Raw genomic sequence first — 19,542 nt, forward strand, 5'->3', positions numbered from 1 at the left:
AATGCTAGTAAACAATCAGGTATGTTAGTAATAGTAAATATATACATGGCAGCTGATGCTATTGTTATTTCTATTATAATCATTATCATCATATATCCATTACCTGAATAAAATGTAGGCTTTATCATAATTTCATGGGAAAGGGGATTAAGAGTTGCTTAATACAACTAAAACCAATAAGGTAGTTATATTTAAGCAACTTCATGAGCTATATCAATTTGAAAAGTTAAGTTAATGAGCTTATGATTAAAAGACTAGATTGTTATCAAAGAAAACACAATTTAAAGTGATGGAAATATATTAAAAACGTAAGTTCTTTAATGTTTAAGAGTTTTAAAAATATTTTTCTTTTGTGATTCATGAACTCCTCCTTCTTTTTACAATTTATTGAAATGTCCCATCAGGATCTAATGTTTGTAATAGATTCAGAGAAGGTAATTTCATCAGGGGGGAGATGATCTTGGTTGGCGTATTGAATATATGGTCATGGCTAACCTTTTTGGAAATGAAAAAATCACTGGTAATTCCCCATGTCTATAGAGAATAATATGTACCCAAAAGATTTGAACCTATGATAAGAAGTGAGAAAAAAAAAGCTACAGATTCTCCAAAATGTTTCAAATTTGTGTGTGTGTGTGCACGTGTGTGTGCGTGCGTGCACATTCACTCGTATATCCCTACCCATCATTTGCTGTTTCAGTGAATGTAACATATACTATTACTTACTCAACTTCCCATGATTTCTGTACAGTGCAAGTTTGGAGCTAGTCAGTTTTGTGGGGCATGGCGTATTTGAGAAATATTTTTGGTACTGAAACATTTTAGTAACTCATCTTCTTTCTGTACATAGCTTTTAAGGGCCAAGTTTTTAAGGATTTTATAGGAGGCACTTGAATTTCTACCTTCAGAACTAAATGCTGTTTTAAAAACACTTTGCATAGTCTGAGGGGCTGGTGTGGTGGCACAGTGGTTAAGTTCACGTGCTCTGCTTTGGCGGTCCAGAGTTCACAGGTTCAGATCCTGGGCACAGACCTACACACCGCTCATCAAGCCATGCTGAGGCGGCATCTCACATACAAAATAGAGACAGATTGGCACAGATGTTAGCTCAGGGCTAATCTTCCTCACAACCCCCCCCCCAAAAAAAAGAAAAGAAATACTTTGCATAGTCTGAGTTAGGAACATCATGAAGTGAAATCCAATTAAACTCTCCTAATCGAATAAATGAATTCATTGATGCTTTGCTGGAATAGAACTCAGTTCTATATCACAGTGCCAAAGTGAGATTTCTATGGAAAAACATGACTCACTCAAAACTGTTTTAAAATTTTCACCTTTTAAATTTGCAAAGCTAACGTGCTCAAGGTATAGCCGATATAGATTGCACAGTCCCAAATGAGTGACCATCCTTAATAGAACATGAGTGTATCTGAGTGAGGTCTGTTGAGGTATATTTTCCCACCAAATCTGGTTGACTTTAACCAATAATTTTTCAAATATTTTCTTGCCCCATTCTCTCTCTTCGTTTTTCTTCTAGAAATCCAATTACAAGTATGTTAAATTGCTTGTACTGGGGTTTCTTTCTCCATCTTTTTTCTCTCTATTTTTCAGATTGGATCATTTTCATTGACCTGCCTTCAAGCTAACTGACCTTTCTTCCATTTTTAATCTGCTAAGCTCATCCAGCAAAGTCTTTATATCAGATAGTGTATTTTTCAATTCCAGAGTTTCCATTTGATTCTCTTTTATTATTTTCATTTCTCTGTTGACATTCCCTGTTTATGACTCTAACTTACTTTAAATCCTTGAACATGTTTTTAATAGCTGCTTTAAGTATTTATGTGTCATTTTCAACATTTGGGTCATCCCAAGATCAGATTCTATTTCTATATTTGGTTTGTTTGTGTGTGTCACTATGGGTCATATTGTTCTGAGTTGTGCATATGTAATAATTTTGTATCGTATGCTGGACATTGTGAATGAAATGTTGTATGGATTACGTCATTCCTTTAGAAGGTATTGGGTTTTGTTCTGGTGGGCTTCAAAATTAATTGTAGATCTTTTGGGTCCTGTCCTCAGTTTCATTCTTTATTAGAGGAGATCTATTTAGTCTTAGTCCTAACATGTTTTTGCTCTTAGATCTAGCATGTTCCCCTTATCTTAGGGAGTGGTACATATTCATAATGCACAGGCTTGCTGGACCTCCAATGTTTCTCAGTACGGTATGACTTCCAATATCACAAGTCTGCTCTCAACTCTGCAGCAGCAGATCTTTCCATCACTGAGCCTCACCCGCGTTTGTCAGCCCAGCCCTCAGCTGAGTCACCCAGTGAATGCCACACAGACTTCTGGGGCTCTCCCTTTCTCAGCTCCCCTGTCTCAGATTCCCTATTCTGCACATTCCATTTCAGTAGCTTAGAATAGCTTCTACTTCATCACCTCACCAAGCCACTGTACCACTTGGGTTCACTCCCCAACTTCACAGCCAGAAAAATATGCAGAATAACAGGAGGATTATGGAGTTCATCTCATTTATTTCTTTTCTCCTGAAGAACATAGTGATGTACTGTCTGTTGTTTAATAACAACAGATAATTGCCTCATATAATTTGTTGTTTTATAGTTGTTCCAAGTAAGAAGGCTAGCCTACTACCATTTAATATGCTATGGATTGAAGTGTAAGTCATATTTAATTTTCATAATGTTCAAATATATTCTGGACCAACAATTCACAGGTGTAGTACAGAGGGAAAAGGTTGGATGGGGTGTAAATGTAGATTACAAAAGTCATGTATAACTTTGAGGAACTAAATGATAGAAGAGAAAACACTCTGGTTTTGATGAGAAAGAGATGCTATCATGCAAATTTTAATATTCAAATCTCTACAAGAAAGGAGGAACCTGAGGAAATTGTATCTGTGTAAGGAAAAGTCTCCTAAGTTATAGTCACATACTTCAGTCAATAAAAAAAGTATAATCCTGCAATTCACAGCCACAGGTGACATTTTCCCACTACTCTTCAGAAATATTTGATTTACATCAACTTCTTTAGGGCCTAATCTTAAGATTTACACTAATTTGATTCTCAAGAGGCAATATGGAGTCAAAAATTATCTTTGATTATCATATATATATATAGATAGATATCTCTATCTATCTATAGATAGATATCTACCTATCTACATCTATAGATATCTATCTATAGATATATAGATATCTGTATATATGACAATATATAGATATCTCCAAGATAATCTTTGACTCTGAATTAGAACATATATAAACACATATAAATGCATGTATATATATATATGATATATGATGCACACACACACATATAGGATTGTCTTATTTATATAGAAATAAAATTTATATCATGTAGATTACATACAATATAGTTAAGTTATATACAGTATAGTTAGATTTATACATATCTATTATTTTGTACTTATCTATATAACATAAAATGAGAGACAGAGATAAGTAGAGATGGCATAGTAGAGTAGAGAAAATGAAGATTAAGAAACTTGATTTATATTTCTGGTATTGATATTGTGTGAGTTTTTTCAAGTTGATCAAATTATATAGAAAGTGTTTCATACATATAAAAATAAGTATTTAATTAATTTGTGTAACCATTTTAGACTCAAAAATTAAGTAACTGAGAAGTTTGTATGCAAAAAAATTTCTAATATGTAAAGTTTTATCTGTCTGAATTCTAAGTCAGTTATCTTCTGGACCCTAAACAAATCCACGATAGCTCACCTTTGCTCAAGGCTGGCATTACCAATACATGACACAGTGTGTATAAAGTATCTGTGACGTTTTTACTGTTGCTACTGGGGTATCCCACCATTGCTTACGATGCCTCTCAAATATTATAATAAAATATATTCACTCCAAAACATTATATAGAAAATAACCCTAGATTCTTCTGTAATCCAGTGCTCTGAGTGAGGGCCACCAGTAGATTAGAAAGAACGTGAATTAAGACCTATTCCAGCCTACGGACATTTCCATCAGTGGTTTATGCTGCTCCTCATCATTGCTCCTTCACCTCAGTTATTCCCCCACAGGAACCACAAAATGCTGCAGATCACATGGAGATTATCACCAGAAGATGAGAAACCTCCTTCAGGCTGTAAACTTTCAAATGGTAGTAACCAGTGTCCTATGAGCCTTTGAAGTCAGGCTATCTCCATATAAGCAGTCACGACTTATGATGATTCTCTTATACATTCTGGGGGAAAATAGTTTATTGTACCAATAGTGGAAATCTATAGGATTTCTGTGACATATTACTGGTCATTGTAGAATGAATTACACAGTTTCCACTTTAAAGGTCACCTTTAGGGCTTGAATTGACTCACCTTCACACACGGGCTGCAGCCCAGACCACGACCCATTGAGCAAACACGTTCGCTCGGGAGAGCCTCTCAGCTGGTAGCCCATCTCACAGGAGAAGCGCAGAAGGCTCTTGGCCTTAAACTCATCCCCAAGCCGAGACCCATGTGCTGGGGTCCCCGGATCACCACAAAATCCAGGATTACTCCCTGTTGGACATAAACACATATGGCAATATACAATGTGGTTAGACTTGTTTAAAACAGAGCTGTTTTGGTTAAACAGAAGGAAAAGTTATTTAAATGTGTATTGAATGTGGGGTACAGTTATACAGCATTCTGGAAATCTTGTGAGAAAGATTTTCTTTATTATAGCACAAAAATGGAAAGCTTTAAGAAATTGTTCCTGTGTAACTAAAATCAAAATAGCTTATTAAAATATGGTTATGGCAATAATTGATATTCTTTAGAAGAAATAAAACACTGGGAATGGCCACTGCAAGATTAGTTCACTGGAAGGCTCAGTATGAATAGTGAAAGGGAGATGGGGGTGAAGGTGTATTGCGAATGTAAAAAATAAACGAGTGAGAGGTTTGATTTTTCTCCATTATTTCCAGAGTTGCTGATTCACTGAGTTTTATTTATTTAAGAAACATTCATTGGGCCAGCTCCAGTAGCCTACTGTTAAGTTCCATGTGCTCTGCTTTGGCAGCCTGGGTTTGGTTCCCAGGCACAGACCTACACCCTGCGTCTGTCAGTGTCCACGCTGTAGTGGCAGCTCACATACAAAAAGAGGAAGATTGGCAAAGTATGTTAGCTCAGGGTGAATCTTCCTCAGTGGAAAAAAAAAAAAAAGAAGAAGAAGAAAGAAACATTCACGGAAGAATCATAATGACTTTTTTTTTCAAAGAGGATCAATGTAATTATTGATTACAGAGACAGAAAAGATGTGGAAGAATTGAAAGGAAGCACAGAAATGGAATAAAGTACAAACTGGGACAGACTGAGTCAAAGTAAGCAAGCTTCACAGCCAAAGTGATAAAGAAACTCCTGGACTCCTAGAGGAGAAAATGTGATGTGATAGGACTTTAATGGTGATGATGATCAAGATGATGACGAGGATGATGATGAAGATGAGGATGATAAAGATAAGGATGATGAAGAGGAGGATGATGGTGATCTATAATAATGGCATATTTGGCTGGAAATCGAATAACTTCAACTAATTGAGGCATTATGCAACGTTTCAGGTAATTGTCTGATTGTGTGAGTCCTCACCTGTACAATGGGGCAGTGCTCCACTCCAGTGACTATCCTCTTGGCAAACTCTAGTGCTGTTGCCTACAAGACTCCGGCTTCCTTTGCATGAGTAGTGAACTGTGGCCCCATATGTAAACAGTTCTCCAGTTAAGATAGCATTGGCAGGAACCCCTGGGTGTCCACATGATATAGCTTCAGAAAAAAAAAATTAAAATAGATGAGTCCATCATTCCTGTTAAACTGCTTTGCATTGGGAAGTCTCCCACATAGACACCCATAAAAACATCACCTATTACTGAAAAACACCTAAATGTGCTGGCATATCCTTGCAGATCCCTATAGATAAGAAATACCAATTTCCAGATGATGCTCCCCCCACCTTGAATATTTATATATAACTGAAGACAAGAAAATGGTCTATCAATGATTTTTTTTTTTTTTAATCTTAAGTTAAGGTAGCTTTGCTTAAGGTAGAAATTTACATTTAGGCTTTCAAAGAGAAAGTCATTCTGCCTAAATTTTTTCCATCTGCTTTTAACTGTATCTCAAATAAGCAGTATTATATGAAATGTTAGAAATTAACATAGATCCATCAAAACTATTTCTATTATTTCTTCAGTTAATATTAGAACCATATACTTTGCTTGGGGACAAAACTCTGTCAAATCTGATTACTATTCTAGTTCACATGTCTAGGAAGACCATTCTAACAATTTTTTTGGAATAGGCGGCAATCTAAAATGTTTAAGTAAAAAAATAATAATAAATTACTGATTAATTTTTCCTTGTTATTCTATAAAATAATCTAAGTATTTCCATTCATTTCTTTAAAATTATGCCAAATCAAGCACATAATCTATTTATAAATTATCCCTCAAAAAGACATATTGTGGAATCCAGATTAATATAAGATAGTGAAGATCTATCTCTCCCTTTCTATAAAGTGCCAAATCAGGGTTAACAACGGACAGATTTTATGCTGCATGCAAACAGCTAACTGGACTCAGGCTACCAACAAATTATTCGAAGGTAACTGATTTAACTTCCTAGAGGAGTTGCATTTGGTCATTGGTAGCCCAAGAGTTTTATCAACCAGAGAGGCCGAAAGGCTGAAAGGCATCACCCATCCCCCGAGTCACATTAGCCCTCATACTGATACAGTCTGCATTCACTGGAGAACAAGACACCTACTCATTAGAGAACAAGAGTTTATCTAGATCGAGTCCTGAATCAGTGAAATGGTTGGTAAACGACCAGTTCCAGGTGAAATAAAAGAGAAAAAAAAAATCAGTGAAACAATGTAACAGCAAAAATAGAGACACAGCTTAGCTGCTATAGGTCATGTAAAAGCAAACTGCTCCTATTCATGGTAATTGCACTTGTTAATGACAACAAGTGGTGGGAACTGGCCACCTAGGAAAACGAGATCAGTTAAAATCTAGTTCCTGGAGATTTGGAGCACACTGGCATCGTTACAAAAACTAACGAAAGTCTCGTGTAAGCCAGAAAAGACATAAGAGAAATGTCTGGGGAGAAAAAGAAAAAAAAATAATTTCTCTGAAAAATTCCCATGTGTGAAGGTGTAGAAAACCAGAAGGCAGGTAAAATTTGATAAAGATTGAAATACATTTATAGATGCATTTTCTGTCATATGAGGCTGTGCATTTGTTTTTGACAGTCATCACTCTGTTTCTCCATGGAAATTGATTGTATTGTTATAGTTAAAATTTGAGACAAGTTTCCACGTAGATTGGAAGGAGTTGGGAGGGACACTGACTTGCAGGAAAAAAATCTCCAGTCCCAACCCATTCTGAGAATGTACTGAAAATGCTGTGATTGCAAGAGGTAAAATGGATTATCACACTTTCTTCAGTAAATTCAATTCCTAATGTAATTGTCGTTTCCCACTTAATTTATGCACACAAAGTGCGTACTAGGAAGATAAGATTTTGATTATAAGGATCTTTTGCTTCTGCTTGATTTTAAAATCATCAAAGAGAGTAACCCCTTTTCCTAAATTTTCAGACTATGGTTTAACAAGATGATTCTCTTTGCGCTAAGGGACAATATGCTTTTTCAAGTGAAAGAAAGTAAGACTACAGCTATTTGGGTTAAAAAAATGTGTTCTTGTTAATCTATATGGTCTAAAATATACTGATAATGATGTTTTGAGGGGAGCCATAATGGTGATCTATAATTTTGTCTGTCTCGAAGAGCCCCTCCATTCTTCAGGGCAATATGCCTTCTCCTTATTTAAATGTATGGGTCAGCAGGAAGCTACTATCAAGATATTATCTTTTTTATTGTATTTCATTGCATTTTTATTATCTATTTTATTGCAACTATTGACTGTACCAGAACTGCTCATGAGACCAAATTAGTATCCATAGATACTAGGTCAACAGATGGATACTCCATATCAGAGCCCTTTGCCAACGTTTCTGAATCTGGGTCCCGACAGAGTGAAGCTGAGAGGCACGTGGTGTTGAGGCTGCTGGCCGCCATGTTTGAACTGTGTAGAACTAGCCTACCCACTGGGTTGGAGCAGAAGACAAGCAGTCATAGTAGAGGCAATGACAGAATAGGTCCAAGTGGTGCCCAATAGGCTGGGTCCCTTTCTCTCTAGGGCCGGGTATGTGAGCATGCCAGTGTGTCCCCCTTTTTTTTCCTTTCAGACTAGTTTGAGGTGTATTTTGTGATTTCTGGCCAATCTATAAAGATATCATAATAACTTTTACAATTTGTGACGGGGGATAGAAAGAATTAAAATCTAATACTTTTTGAATACTTAAAAAAAACATTTGTTCTGTTGGTGGTGTTCTTATAGGGCTCTGTGACACAAGAATCCAAAACAACCCTCACTTACTCAAACACTTGGGTAGAGAGCGATCCCATAAGCCGTTAGCCGTACAGGTTAAGGCAGAAGATCCCAACAAGTAAAATCCCTTCTTGCAATGATACATGACACTCATTCCATACTCAAAACTCTCAGGGAAATTTTGCTGCCCGTGACGAATGGCATTCTCCACAAAGCCTGGATCGGAACAGTTCACCACTGGAAAAGAAAACATATTACACATCACTTAACACAGCTATACATTTATAAACAAAATAGATTGGAAAAGAAGGCAAACTCCTCATCATTTTAGAAAGTTCCTAAGACGACAATATCACAGCCAAGGCTAATCATGAAATTACACTCCCTTGATGAATGCTACATATTGCTTTGGGCCATTTTGCTGCAAAAAATGTCAAACAATGTATCAGCTACTACAGCAATTTTAAGGAGTGGAGGCTAATTTCTTTTAACTGTTTCCTAATAGTCTTCTTCAATGTAAAATCTAAAATCAGTTTGCTTGGTTAAGTTTTTATGTTATGAAAATGTTAAAATAGAACAGTTGAAGTTAGTTTAAATATTTTTATTCAAGTGTGATATATTAGGACAGCCTGTGACACAGTAATTAATGGTTCCTCCCCACCCACATGCATTAATGCTTCAATATGCACGCCTAAAGTTAATTTCTGTTATATGTCTAATGCAGATAAAAATGAAAATGCTTCCAACAACACTCAGAAATGTAAATCAAGCCAGCTCTGATGGAAGCCTCTTCCCCCTTTAGAAAGAGCCACGCAGCGAGATGGTCTGCCGTGGCATGCAGGACATGCTCTGGTTAATCTGAATGGCATTCTATTAGCCTGAATGCATCCTGGCATCTGTGAGGGAATTAGTAATGTGCTTTTGCAGGTGCAGAGGAAAAGAAAGAGCCCCTGATTATCTCATGCTTTGACCCACCACACCAGTGAATGAGACAGCTGCTGTGGAGGCTGTGCTCTCTCCAGATATTTCTGGCTCGGAAAGCGGTTGTGCAATGAATTCTCAGAGACTCATTGCACGTCACGGGGCTCAGCGGCTAAAGGCAACCCCTTACCCTATCTGTGCATTGATTTTCCCTTGGTACGAAGGAGGAAGGTGTGGGGCAGGATAGAGGATTACAAAGATTCCTTTTAGTGCTGTAGAATAACATTCTCTGCTTTTTAAAACAACCCTGAGTTTATAGAAGAAAGAATCTAGTTCTTTTGGGTCAAAGGAAAACCACAAACATGTTTATGGAGCATAGGCAGATATTTTTCAGGCTCCAGAGAGCATTGCATCCACAATAAAATTGTTACCAAACCCACTGAAATAGCAGGAATTACCTACTGGGAGGAAGTCTAATAAACTTGAAAGATCAATTATTTTTATAACCTGGAAAACAGCTGCATAGGCCCCTCTGGCACTTGGAGTTACATGTCAAGCCCAGGAGACAGAAGCAGTTCCCTTGTATCGCACCTTCATAAGCAGCAAGGTGCATCCTTGGCCCAAATGCTAGAGACACCATTGTGTTCGTGTCTGTGTTGATGTTCCTCTTGGGAGATAGTCCAGAAAACAACATCAGGCTCTTTTGTAGAGAGAGTAGAGAAAACCACTTAGGCAAGATGCATGGAAGGCACTGAGCCATTTACGGAACACCTCTACTAGGACGCCTAGTAGATCCCAGACGCTCCACAGGACTCTGCATGCCCCAGTTGAGCTTTTCCTCTTTTCATCTGTGTTTTTATGTTTTGGCCCAGCTTTCCTTAATATAGCCTAATTGTGTGCTGGCTAAGAAAGAGGAAATGTACAAAGCAATTGCCATGATGGGTTTGGAGCTCAAGAGAAGGGTCTGGCTGGAGATAAGAAGAAAAAGAAAAGGGAGTCATCGGCAGAGAAGCAGTTGTTGTCACAGTAACAATGAGACCCAACTGCATCCTTCTCTTGCAGGCTGAGAAATGGACAGTTCTCTGAGTTTACCATGGCCGGAGGAGGGGGATCTAGAATCCCGAGTTTCATACCAATTGCCCTAAAACTCTGGACTAGAATTCTCCTTGGTAGCTCCTCTTGCCCATGGTGAGAGGAGAGGTGTAGAAGACTCGAATGTCCTCATTACCGCCACGCATTCTGGGACTTCAGATTGCACGAGCATTACCTGGAAGGAGTGTGGAATGCTAAGTCCCCGTTCTTTCACCTCACTCAGTGCCCTTAAAATACTAGGCAATAAAAATGCCTGACAACGATAAAGATTCCATGAGCTCCAACTGGGAAAACTGAATTGTTTCTTACGTTGGAAGAGGTATGTCTACAAATACTCTAAATCTGCTCCTGCACTTTTTTTAGTCCTGTCCCATAAAATTAGTCCTATAGAATTTAGTCCTACACAGTTGCAGTCAGAAACATCTATTTATATGCCTTCCTATTTATTTTGGAATCTCTACTAGGAGATTCAGCTGAATCTATCAGCTGGGGGGAAAAATTAGGGCAGGAATAATTTGATTTATTTGTCCATGACAGAGAGAACTTTGAAATATTCTATATCATCATTGCAACTGGGTGTGTTTTACCATATAGAGAGTTGGCTAGCTGCCAGAATAGTTCATGAGTGCCCAGTGGATCCACATAAATAACTCTCCCATCCTTATTCTTTCTCTTATTTTGTGCACAATTCCTATTTCGGGATCTGGTGGCCTGAAGCTTGCTTAACTGACAGATGTGAGCTGTCAGCAAAGTGTAAGGAGGAGTCAAATTACTTAAACCATCTTGTAGCATATGAAATGGCAAATGAAGTTAATGGTGCGGATATATATCAGACCTGCTGAACTACTTTACACTTTGAGTTTGTGACACGATGTTTAGCAGATGGTAATGCAACAGAAGAAATTGTTAAGAGACTCATTGTGGAGGTCTACTGCCTCTCTTGACATCTCACCCTCAATAAGCTAAGAGCTAAGACTTGGACTTGATGTGCAGATGTTAAAACCTGACATAGAACTGAATTCTAGCAGCTGGAAAGAATGAGAAGTATTGATATCATGTATACTTGGCCCAGTGTGGAGAAGTTCAGGAGGGCACAAAAAACGTGTTTCCTGGGGACATTTGTGTATGGCAGAGGGTAAAGGAAGAAATTAATATAATGATCAGTAACATACTCAAGGTCGCAAAGATACTTACTCTAGACCTAGGTAAGGATTAGGGCTCTTGATTACCTACGTAGTATAGCATATTTGTAAAAACACATCAGTATTTCTTGGTGACGTGATTTCCAAAGGGATCCCCTTCTTCTCTTTTTTTTTTTCTTTGGAGAGTACCTGCTCTAAGTCGTAGCTCCAATGATATTTTATAGGCTATGTATTAAGCCTTTCTACTCTACGTGCACTCCTCACTCTCGGAGAAGTCATCTCTAAAAATAGTCAAGTTAATATGTGAATAGAGACAAAAACATCCTACTCCCTATGATTTATGATTTTAAAAGGTATATTCTCTTTCAGAATTTTTGATGACTAACAAAGCCCTGTTTATCCAATTATTGCCCTATTTTCTTTAAGTGAGTGTGTAGATAACCTGACTAAAGAAACATTAAAATGCCATTTTTTGAAACCTGGTTGTTAATTGTTGCAACTGTTTTACTTTATTTTCAGTAGCTGCGAGTGATTCACTTTCCCTTGGTAAACTTCAAACCACAGGACTCAGCAAAGCACCCACACCCTGAGTCCCGCCCCGCTGAGACCAGCTTTGCTGTCCTGCGGTGCACAGCGTCGCATTACACACCATCTGAGACACGCCATCTCGTTAACCTGCCCTGGTTTTCCCTGCTTGTGCACTGAAAGCAATGTCTGCTCCACATCCGTGATTCTGCGTAAAACTCAAAACTGCCCATGTTTTCATGAAAATCTCTCTGATGACAGGGGAATATGGCAAATTTCAGTCCCAGGCTCCTTCTCCAGCTGATCAAAAATAGAAATTAAACTACCTCTCTGCACACTTGTTTCTTCTAGGCTGTTAGACGATAAAGTAAAAGGCAGTAACAGTATATGCCATGAGAATTTACCATAGTCCCTAATAGCATGGACTCTGGGCTGTTTAGACAGTGAAACTCCTAAAATAACTTTGTAGGTTTCTTATTTATTGGATTCCATCCTATTATCTAACTGTGACAACCTGTGAAGACTTCAATGGATTTTTCATTGAATACTGTCATTCTGAGTTCTATCTCTAGTTCTCAGAAACATTTTTCGTAATAAATTCTTCCATTAAACACAATACATTTTCCTTGTATACTTTTTATGTTATTTATCCATTCATTAACATTTATTGATTAATGATACATAAAAAGTTAATAAGGTTTTAAGGGCCTCTGAGATGATAATAGCAGAACCATGGAACTTAACTTGTTTGTCCAAAATCTGGCTAGAAATTGAAAATCCAAAACAGAATCCAAAGTGCCTCCTAATCTTCGGTGTCAGTACCATGTCCTACAAGCATGTTTTTTTAAACCACTTTTTGAGGTATGATTGACATGTAAAAAGCTGTACTTATTTATTGTCCACAACTTGAAGAGTTTGGGGATAAATATGCACCTGTGAAACTATCACCACCATCAAGGCCATAAACATATCCATCTCCTCCCAAAGTTTGGTAAAAAAGCATAAACGATTAATCCCAACCTCTTAGCTGACAGCTTCCTCTCATGGGAGATGTTCCTTGGGTCAAATTTGTTGCTATTTGTTTTTGTTTTGAAAGGTAAACCATAGAGATGAAGTTTATTATTTTTTAAAATTTCAATATAATTCTTACACTAAAAGGAAAAGTAAAAAGAAACTGTCAAATTAAATGTTAAAAACTGAATGCTATGGGCTAAGCTTTTAAATCAAATTTGAAAAACTGGACTCTAGTAAAATTAGTAGAAATACACTGAGTTACTATGAATAGGTAGTTTCTGTTTTCTGAGCAAACAGAATACTAGCAATTACAAAGGAAAAACAATACTGAATATAATACAGATCTATTTTCAAATGGCTATGAGTGACATTCTAAGAATAAAAGGTAACTAGTTTTCCATACAGTTGGCAGTACACTGAGAGATCGTCTTTTTCAGTTTCTGAGCAGGTCGCAAATCAAACACATCTGAAAGGTCTGACACATGTCAAATACATCTGAAAGGTCTGATACATGTCCATCAATGTCCTTTTCTCACTGAGACAGACCCTTAAGTGGAAGTGACGGAGAGGGACAGCGAACACGTGGATGAGAAGGGGGACAGGATGGTGAAAGGAATGTTTAATTTGAAGAAACCTATGCAGCTGAGATTAATAATTTAATAGTTTTACTTTATTCATGCTGGACAAAAGACCATGAAGGAAGCGGCAGGTACAAGCTCTCAGAGGGTCTTAGTGGCCACAGTGGGACTAGGAAGCTGGACCTCCTTACAAATCTAGTATCCGGCATAAAACACGAGACTCGACAGTTACAGGTCCAAAGATAATAAGCAATTCAATTGTTTATATTGCCATTGGTTTTAGATTTCATTTGTGCTTTTAAATTCATTCACATTTATAAACGTATTTGACCCAACACTTTTGACTATACCTCACCATGACAAGAGGTTTCACACTCCACTTTAAAAATACACTAAAAAAAAAAAAAAATTTAAATAAACTGAGTTTTTTAAATAAGTGTAGGTCCTTTAAGTTTAAATTTTAAGTTAATGGTTAACTCTGTGAGCAGCTATTCTAACAAACCAGATTTGAGCTTAGAATTTTGGCAGAGAGATCATTGTTTTAAGATAATCTTTGGCCTTAAAGCCACACAAAAACAGTTGTGTCCAAATTACATAGGAATAGTGTAGGGAGAAGAGAAACCTTAATTCTAACCTTAATTCTTAATTCTATGTGTAGACTGGGAACATAACATGTTCAAAGTTTTATCCAATTTTCAAAAAGGATCATGTCCATGCATCATCCCAGTATCACCAGTATCTGCCTAGTTCAGGCACATGGGAAATATATCATGCATTCCACATATAATTGATGCATGAGACTGGAATGCATATTGCTACATTGCTTCCCCACCTGTATTAAAAATTGCTTTATTTAAAGTCACTAAATCACACACTAGTTTGGCAAATATATCATTCTTATCCCGTTTTATTTTTCCTAACCCTAACCTTTCATTTCTTAAAAAATCTTCAATGTAATATAACTGGTAAGGGTTAAAGAGAATTGTTCCAATAAAGATTCTGACTTGATTGACAAGCACGGTGGTCGCAGGAGAGTTTCTGATGATACTTCACTCTAGGGCTCAGTCAGAAATCAGGCAGGGCAGTAAGAGATGGCTTTCTCTCAATAAGAGCTGTCCACGCAACACAGGAAGTGAGTCTGGTACTCCCGATGCAGTCTATTAAGAAAAGGAGCAGGATGCTCAAGGTGACCCTGATGACTTCTGAACCTCACCCTTTGTGGCCTCAGGGCTTTATGAGAAGGAAAGGAAAGGAAAAGAAAGAGAAGAGAAGGGAAGAGAAGGCAAGGAAAGGAAAGGAGGAAGGAAAGTGGAAGGGAGGAAGAAGGGAGGAAGAAGGGAGGGAGGGAGAGAAAGATGAAACTGTCTCTGTATCTTCCTGATTTTTTTCGCGCTTAAAACCTGTGTCTACAATTCTTTTCGGTGTTCACTCCTGTTTCTTTCTTCTCTCTTGTTTTTATTTTATTGCTCATTAAAAACCAAGTCATGAACAGGAAAATAAGAAACTGATGTTTTATAATGTAGGAACAGCCAATTTAAATTCTTCAGTGGTGTGGAAAAGCAGTAATAATTAGCTCAAATTTTTAAAAAAGTTGTCATAATTGATTACAGTTCTACGTAACGTGTTTTTTAAAATTTTTCAATAGAAGGAATTACACAAAGTTTAGAGGAGAAAGATGAAATAACTATGCAATATTCAGTGTATTGCATAGAAAAACATTTTGGGCTTGTTAACTAACTGGATGAGTAAAAATTTTAAATATAGGATTACTGGTCGTAGAGACAAAAATAAAAGCAATTTATGACTATTTTTAAAATATATGAAAGTTACATGTTTCATCTTTTATCAGTAACTGATAAAGATAAAGAAATAGGTTTTAGCTGTAATTGAGATATACAGGTTTGATAAAAGAGAAACGTTCTAGTCGACTGTAGTTGATTAAAATTGATTGCCTGGCTTTCCTGAGAGAATATGAATTTCAGAGGCACGATGGGGGGAGGGGGGAGACTGAGTACCTACTGTGTGTCAGGCACTCTGCTAAACATTTCACATACATTGGTTTATCTAGAACTCACGGAAACCTATGAGGACGGTATTATTTCTTTGACTATTCATATAAGAAAACCACAGTTCTCCCAGTGAGGCTGAGCATTAACTCTAAGACCCTATATTCGGTTACTCAAGATGAGTAAGTTCTAGAGATATGCTATCCAGCACTGTGCTATAGATAACAGTACTGTATTGTGCACTGAAAAATCTAAGGAGGGAGATCTCACTCCCTTCTGCACCGTGGAAAACACTCTTCAAGCAGGGCGTCTCAGGGCACTTTTGGGGAGCTGTCAGCCCCAATGCCCCTCCTGCCCTTGGCAATTGCCTCCCATTCACTCCCTAGGGACCCCATATTCAGTGATAAATGCTTCTGGCTGCACTTATCCTTAGACGCAAAGAAGAGTCATATTGAACAAAGCCACAAAAATGTAATTGGTTCCTACATTTCCTTTAATTTTAAAAATTTGATAATATGTGATTACATATAATTTCTCATAAACACACAAATGCAATCATATGCATGGTGGTTCTTTGGCAAAGCTTTTTATTGTTTCCTTTTTGATTCCTCTCTTCACTAACCCCTTATTTTCTTAATTTTATTTTCTGTCATGTATGTAATCACATAGGGACACATATTTTATATCTCTGATTTTAAACACCCAATTCTGCAAAACTATAGCTAAGAAAATAAAAAATAAAAAAACAACTCCTAACGTTTGCATGCAACACAAAAATTATTACATGAAGAAAGGAAACATTAAGCAAATCATCCTAAAACTTTGCAGACCTGGTATATCTTATTTTTTCCCGTTGAACTGACTGAACTTTTAAGTGTATTGACACATATTTTGGAATTTAGGAGACGAAGACTCGGAGAAAGCTCTTACATAGGAACATGGGCCTCCAGGACAGCGTGCATAATCTGATGCTTAAAATAAGTGTGAATATGTTTGTTTTCATTCCTTCCTATGAAATCTGCAACCATATAATTTATTTCTTCCAGAAAGATATTACTACTAATAAAAAGGATACCTTCTTTTATTCTCCTAATCCTGTTTGCAGAAATAGTGCTAATAGGTTGAGTAAAAGAAGTTATAGCTGGTTTCCCGGATCTGAGTTTTCTGATTTATCACAAACACTGCAGGCGTGGGTACAGCTTTCTCCTGTTAAGGACTGAATCTGAGAATAAAGAGGCGACCCTAGGGTGGAGACAGGCTTTGCAGAGATCTATATCCAATTCAGCTTCACTTTAGCACAGATTTATTCGGGGTTCCATTCTAAAATTCTGGGTGGAGGGTCTCTGCCGCATCGTTAACTAACCAAATGCTGTCGGACCACCCAGGAGTCCACAACTCAATGACCTCCAAAGAGTAGACATTTGAGAGTCTTATCAAGAATTTGAGAGAAGAAGGCAGGCACGACAGCATGCATACATGAGAGATGACATCCTAAAACTTCTGTGGAATTATTCCAGGAACCACACAAGATGAGAATCAGGCCATACTGCAGTGTACACTAAGAATCCCTGGCAAGTTTGTTGATAGAGTAGCTATTTTTGTTAACTTCAGCTTTTTGAGTTTTATGCCATTTTTTCTAAAGCTTCACCATCTTTATGAGCTTGTCCTCTTCGAAACCATGTTTTCCCTGGTTTAATAATATGCGTGTTAATTCTGTGCACTCGATTGTATCTCTTAGTTCATAAATGAAGCAAAACAAAGCAATGGAGAAAAATAGAAAACAAGAGCAGAAGGCACCCGGAGATGATCTGGCGATTCCTAATCTGCTCAACACCCGAGGACTGCACTTGTCAGTCATCTCCCCTCTTTAGCAGATATATGTGAAGCAGCAGCTTTCAAAATTAAGTACAAATTTAAAGTTCTGCTCTGCAACAGGCAGTGTCAAGAGAATGAGAAGACAAGCCACAGCTTAGGAGAAGGTATTAGCAAAGGACATAAATGATAAACGATCAAAATCCAGAACACTAACACCACCAAATGTTGGTGAGGATGGGGAGCAACAGGAACTGTCATACACTGCTGGTGGGAATGCAAAATGGTGCAGCCACTTTGGAAGAGAGTTTGGGGGTTTCTTACAAAAGTAAACATACTCTTACATACAATCCAGCAATCATGCTCCTTGGTATTTTCTCAAAGGAGTTGACAACTTAATGTCCACACAAAAACCTGCACAGGGATGATTACAGCAGCTTTATTTGTAATCACCAAAACTTGGAAGCAACCAAGATGTCCTTGAGCAAGTGAATGGATAAATAAACTGTGGTCCATCCAGACAATGGAATATTATTTAGTACTAAAAAGAAATGAGTTATCAAGCCATGAAAAGACATGGAGGAACCTTAAATTCCTATTACAAAGTGAAAGAAGCCAATCTGGAAAGGCTACATGCTGTTTGATTCCCACTCTATGACATTCTGGAAAAGGTAAAACTATAGAGACAGTAAGAAGATCAGTGGCTGCCAGGGGTTGAGGGGAGGCAGGATAATAGGTGGAGCACAGAGGATTTTCAGGGCAGTGAAACTACTCTGTATGAGACCACAATGATGGATACATGTCATTCTACATTTGTCCAAACCCTTAAAATGTACAACACCAAAAGTGAACCCTAGACTTTGGGTGATAATGACATGTCACTGTAGGTTCATCAATTCTAACAAATGCACCATCTGGTGGGGCTCTTGATAATGCGGGAGGCTGTGCGTGTGCAGGTCAGGGCATATATGGGAACTTTCTGTGTCTTCAGCTCAATTTTGCTGTGAACCTTAAACTGCTCTAAAAAATAAAGTCTACTAAAACAATCAAGTCCATTCCTATTCTTCAAAAAAAAAAGGGAGGAAGGTAAGAAAAGGAAAAATTAATATTGAAGAGTTTAAAAGAAACCCTACATTCTTTATGCTGTGCCATAGATCTCTAGAGGACCTAGCATAGTGTCTAAAACACTGAAAACCATTAATAAATGATAGGTATTTAATTTTTCATCCTCCTCTTTTTTGGCATAAGTTAGAGGAAAATGGGATACAGATATAAAAAAAAGTTTTGATAATTAAAAGCATGCTATTCTGAGTTCATTCAGTCTTTTGTTCAGCAAGAATATATCATGTGTCTAATTGATGGTGTCTCAGCAGCTGTGGTGGCGTTCTCCCTATGTAAGTAGCTAACGCTCGCGGTCCTCTGGATTGCTATCTACTTAAAGGTATGAATTGTTTACTCATCTCTGTACTGACAGTGTGTAGCACAGCATTTGGAATTTATTAGGTGCTTAATAAATGTTAAGTTGAATAGAAGGGTTTTGGGGGGACAGGTATAGATCATTTTAATACACCTAAGACATCAACGGCACAATTACGCTGTACCCTTGTGTGAAGATAAACTGGACCAAAATTTATGGGCATTCGTTTTTAATCATTCTTTCAGTTGCGCTGTTCTTTTTTCTGTCATACTGGATAGAGAAAACAGTTTGATTGAAGCTGTCTAATCTTTTCCTAAGTCCTTGCAGCTGCATGAAAACGTGGCAGACGCGAACAGCTACACCCTTCTGTTGCAGTTCAAGTCCTCCCAGTTTCTCGCAGGTATGTGTGTCTCGTGTTTCCCTCCGAAGGGTGAGGGTAAAGCCAAGTAAGTGATTATTTCAGCTATATTTAGCACAGAGTTCAATAAATATTTAGGGTACACCAAAGCATCCTAATGTGGAAGGCAGAGAGGTGAGATGTCACTTAGAAGCCCACACTCTGTACTGGTGGCCACGTTCTAAGATGTCCCCTAACTCCGGGCACCCTTTTCCATT

The 19,542-nt window shown here is 37.6% G+C and overlaps 1 protein-coding gene across 1 annotated transcript in view; it reads right to left on the reverse strand.

Annotated features, from left to right (window-relative positions):
• Nucleotides 1-19,542, reverse strand: part of CSMD1 (CUB and Sushi multiple domains 1) — a gene marked incomplete at its 5' end in the record, with an annotated part of 1,589,548 nt that overhangs the window by 31,015 nt on the left and 1,538,991 nt on the right. Inside the window, 3 exons of the mRNA XM_087418289.1 lie at nucleotides 4,370-4,552; nucleotides 5,621-5,794; nucleotides 8,469-8,657. Of these exons, the coding sequence (XP_087274415.1) occupies nucleotides 4,370-4,552; nucleotides 5,621-5,794; nucleotides 8,469-8,657 (546 nt within the window). The remainder of the gene's footprint in view (nucleotides 1-4,369; nucleotides 4,553-5,620; nucleotides 5,795-8,468; nucleotides 8,658-19,542) is intronic.

This window comes from Ceratotherium simum, chromosome 28, assembly GCF_057802395.1.
Source record: "Ceratotherium simum simum isolate JZ-2026a chromosome 28, ASM5780239v1, whole genome shotgun sequence".
Classification (NCBI taxonomy): domain Eukaryota; kingdom Metazoa; phylum Chordata; class Mammalia; order Perissodactyla; family Rhinocerotidae; genus Ceratotherium; species Ceratotherium simum.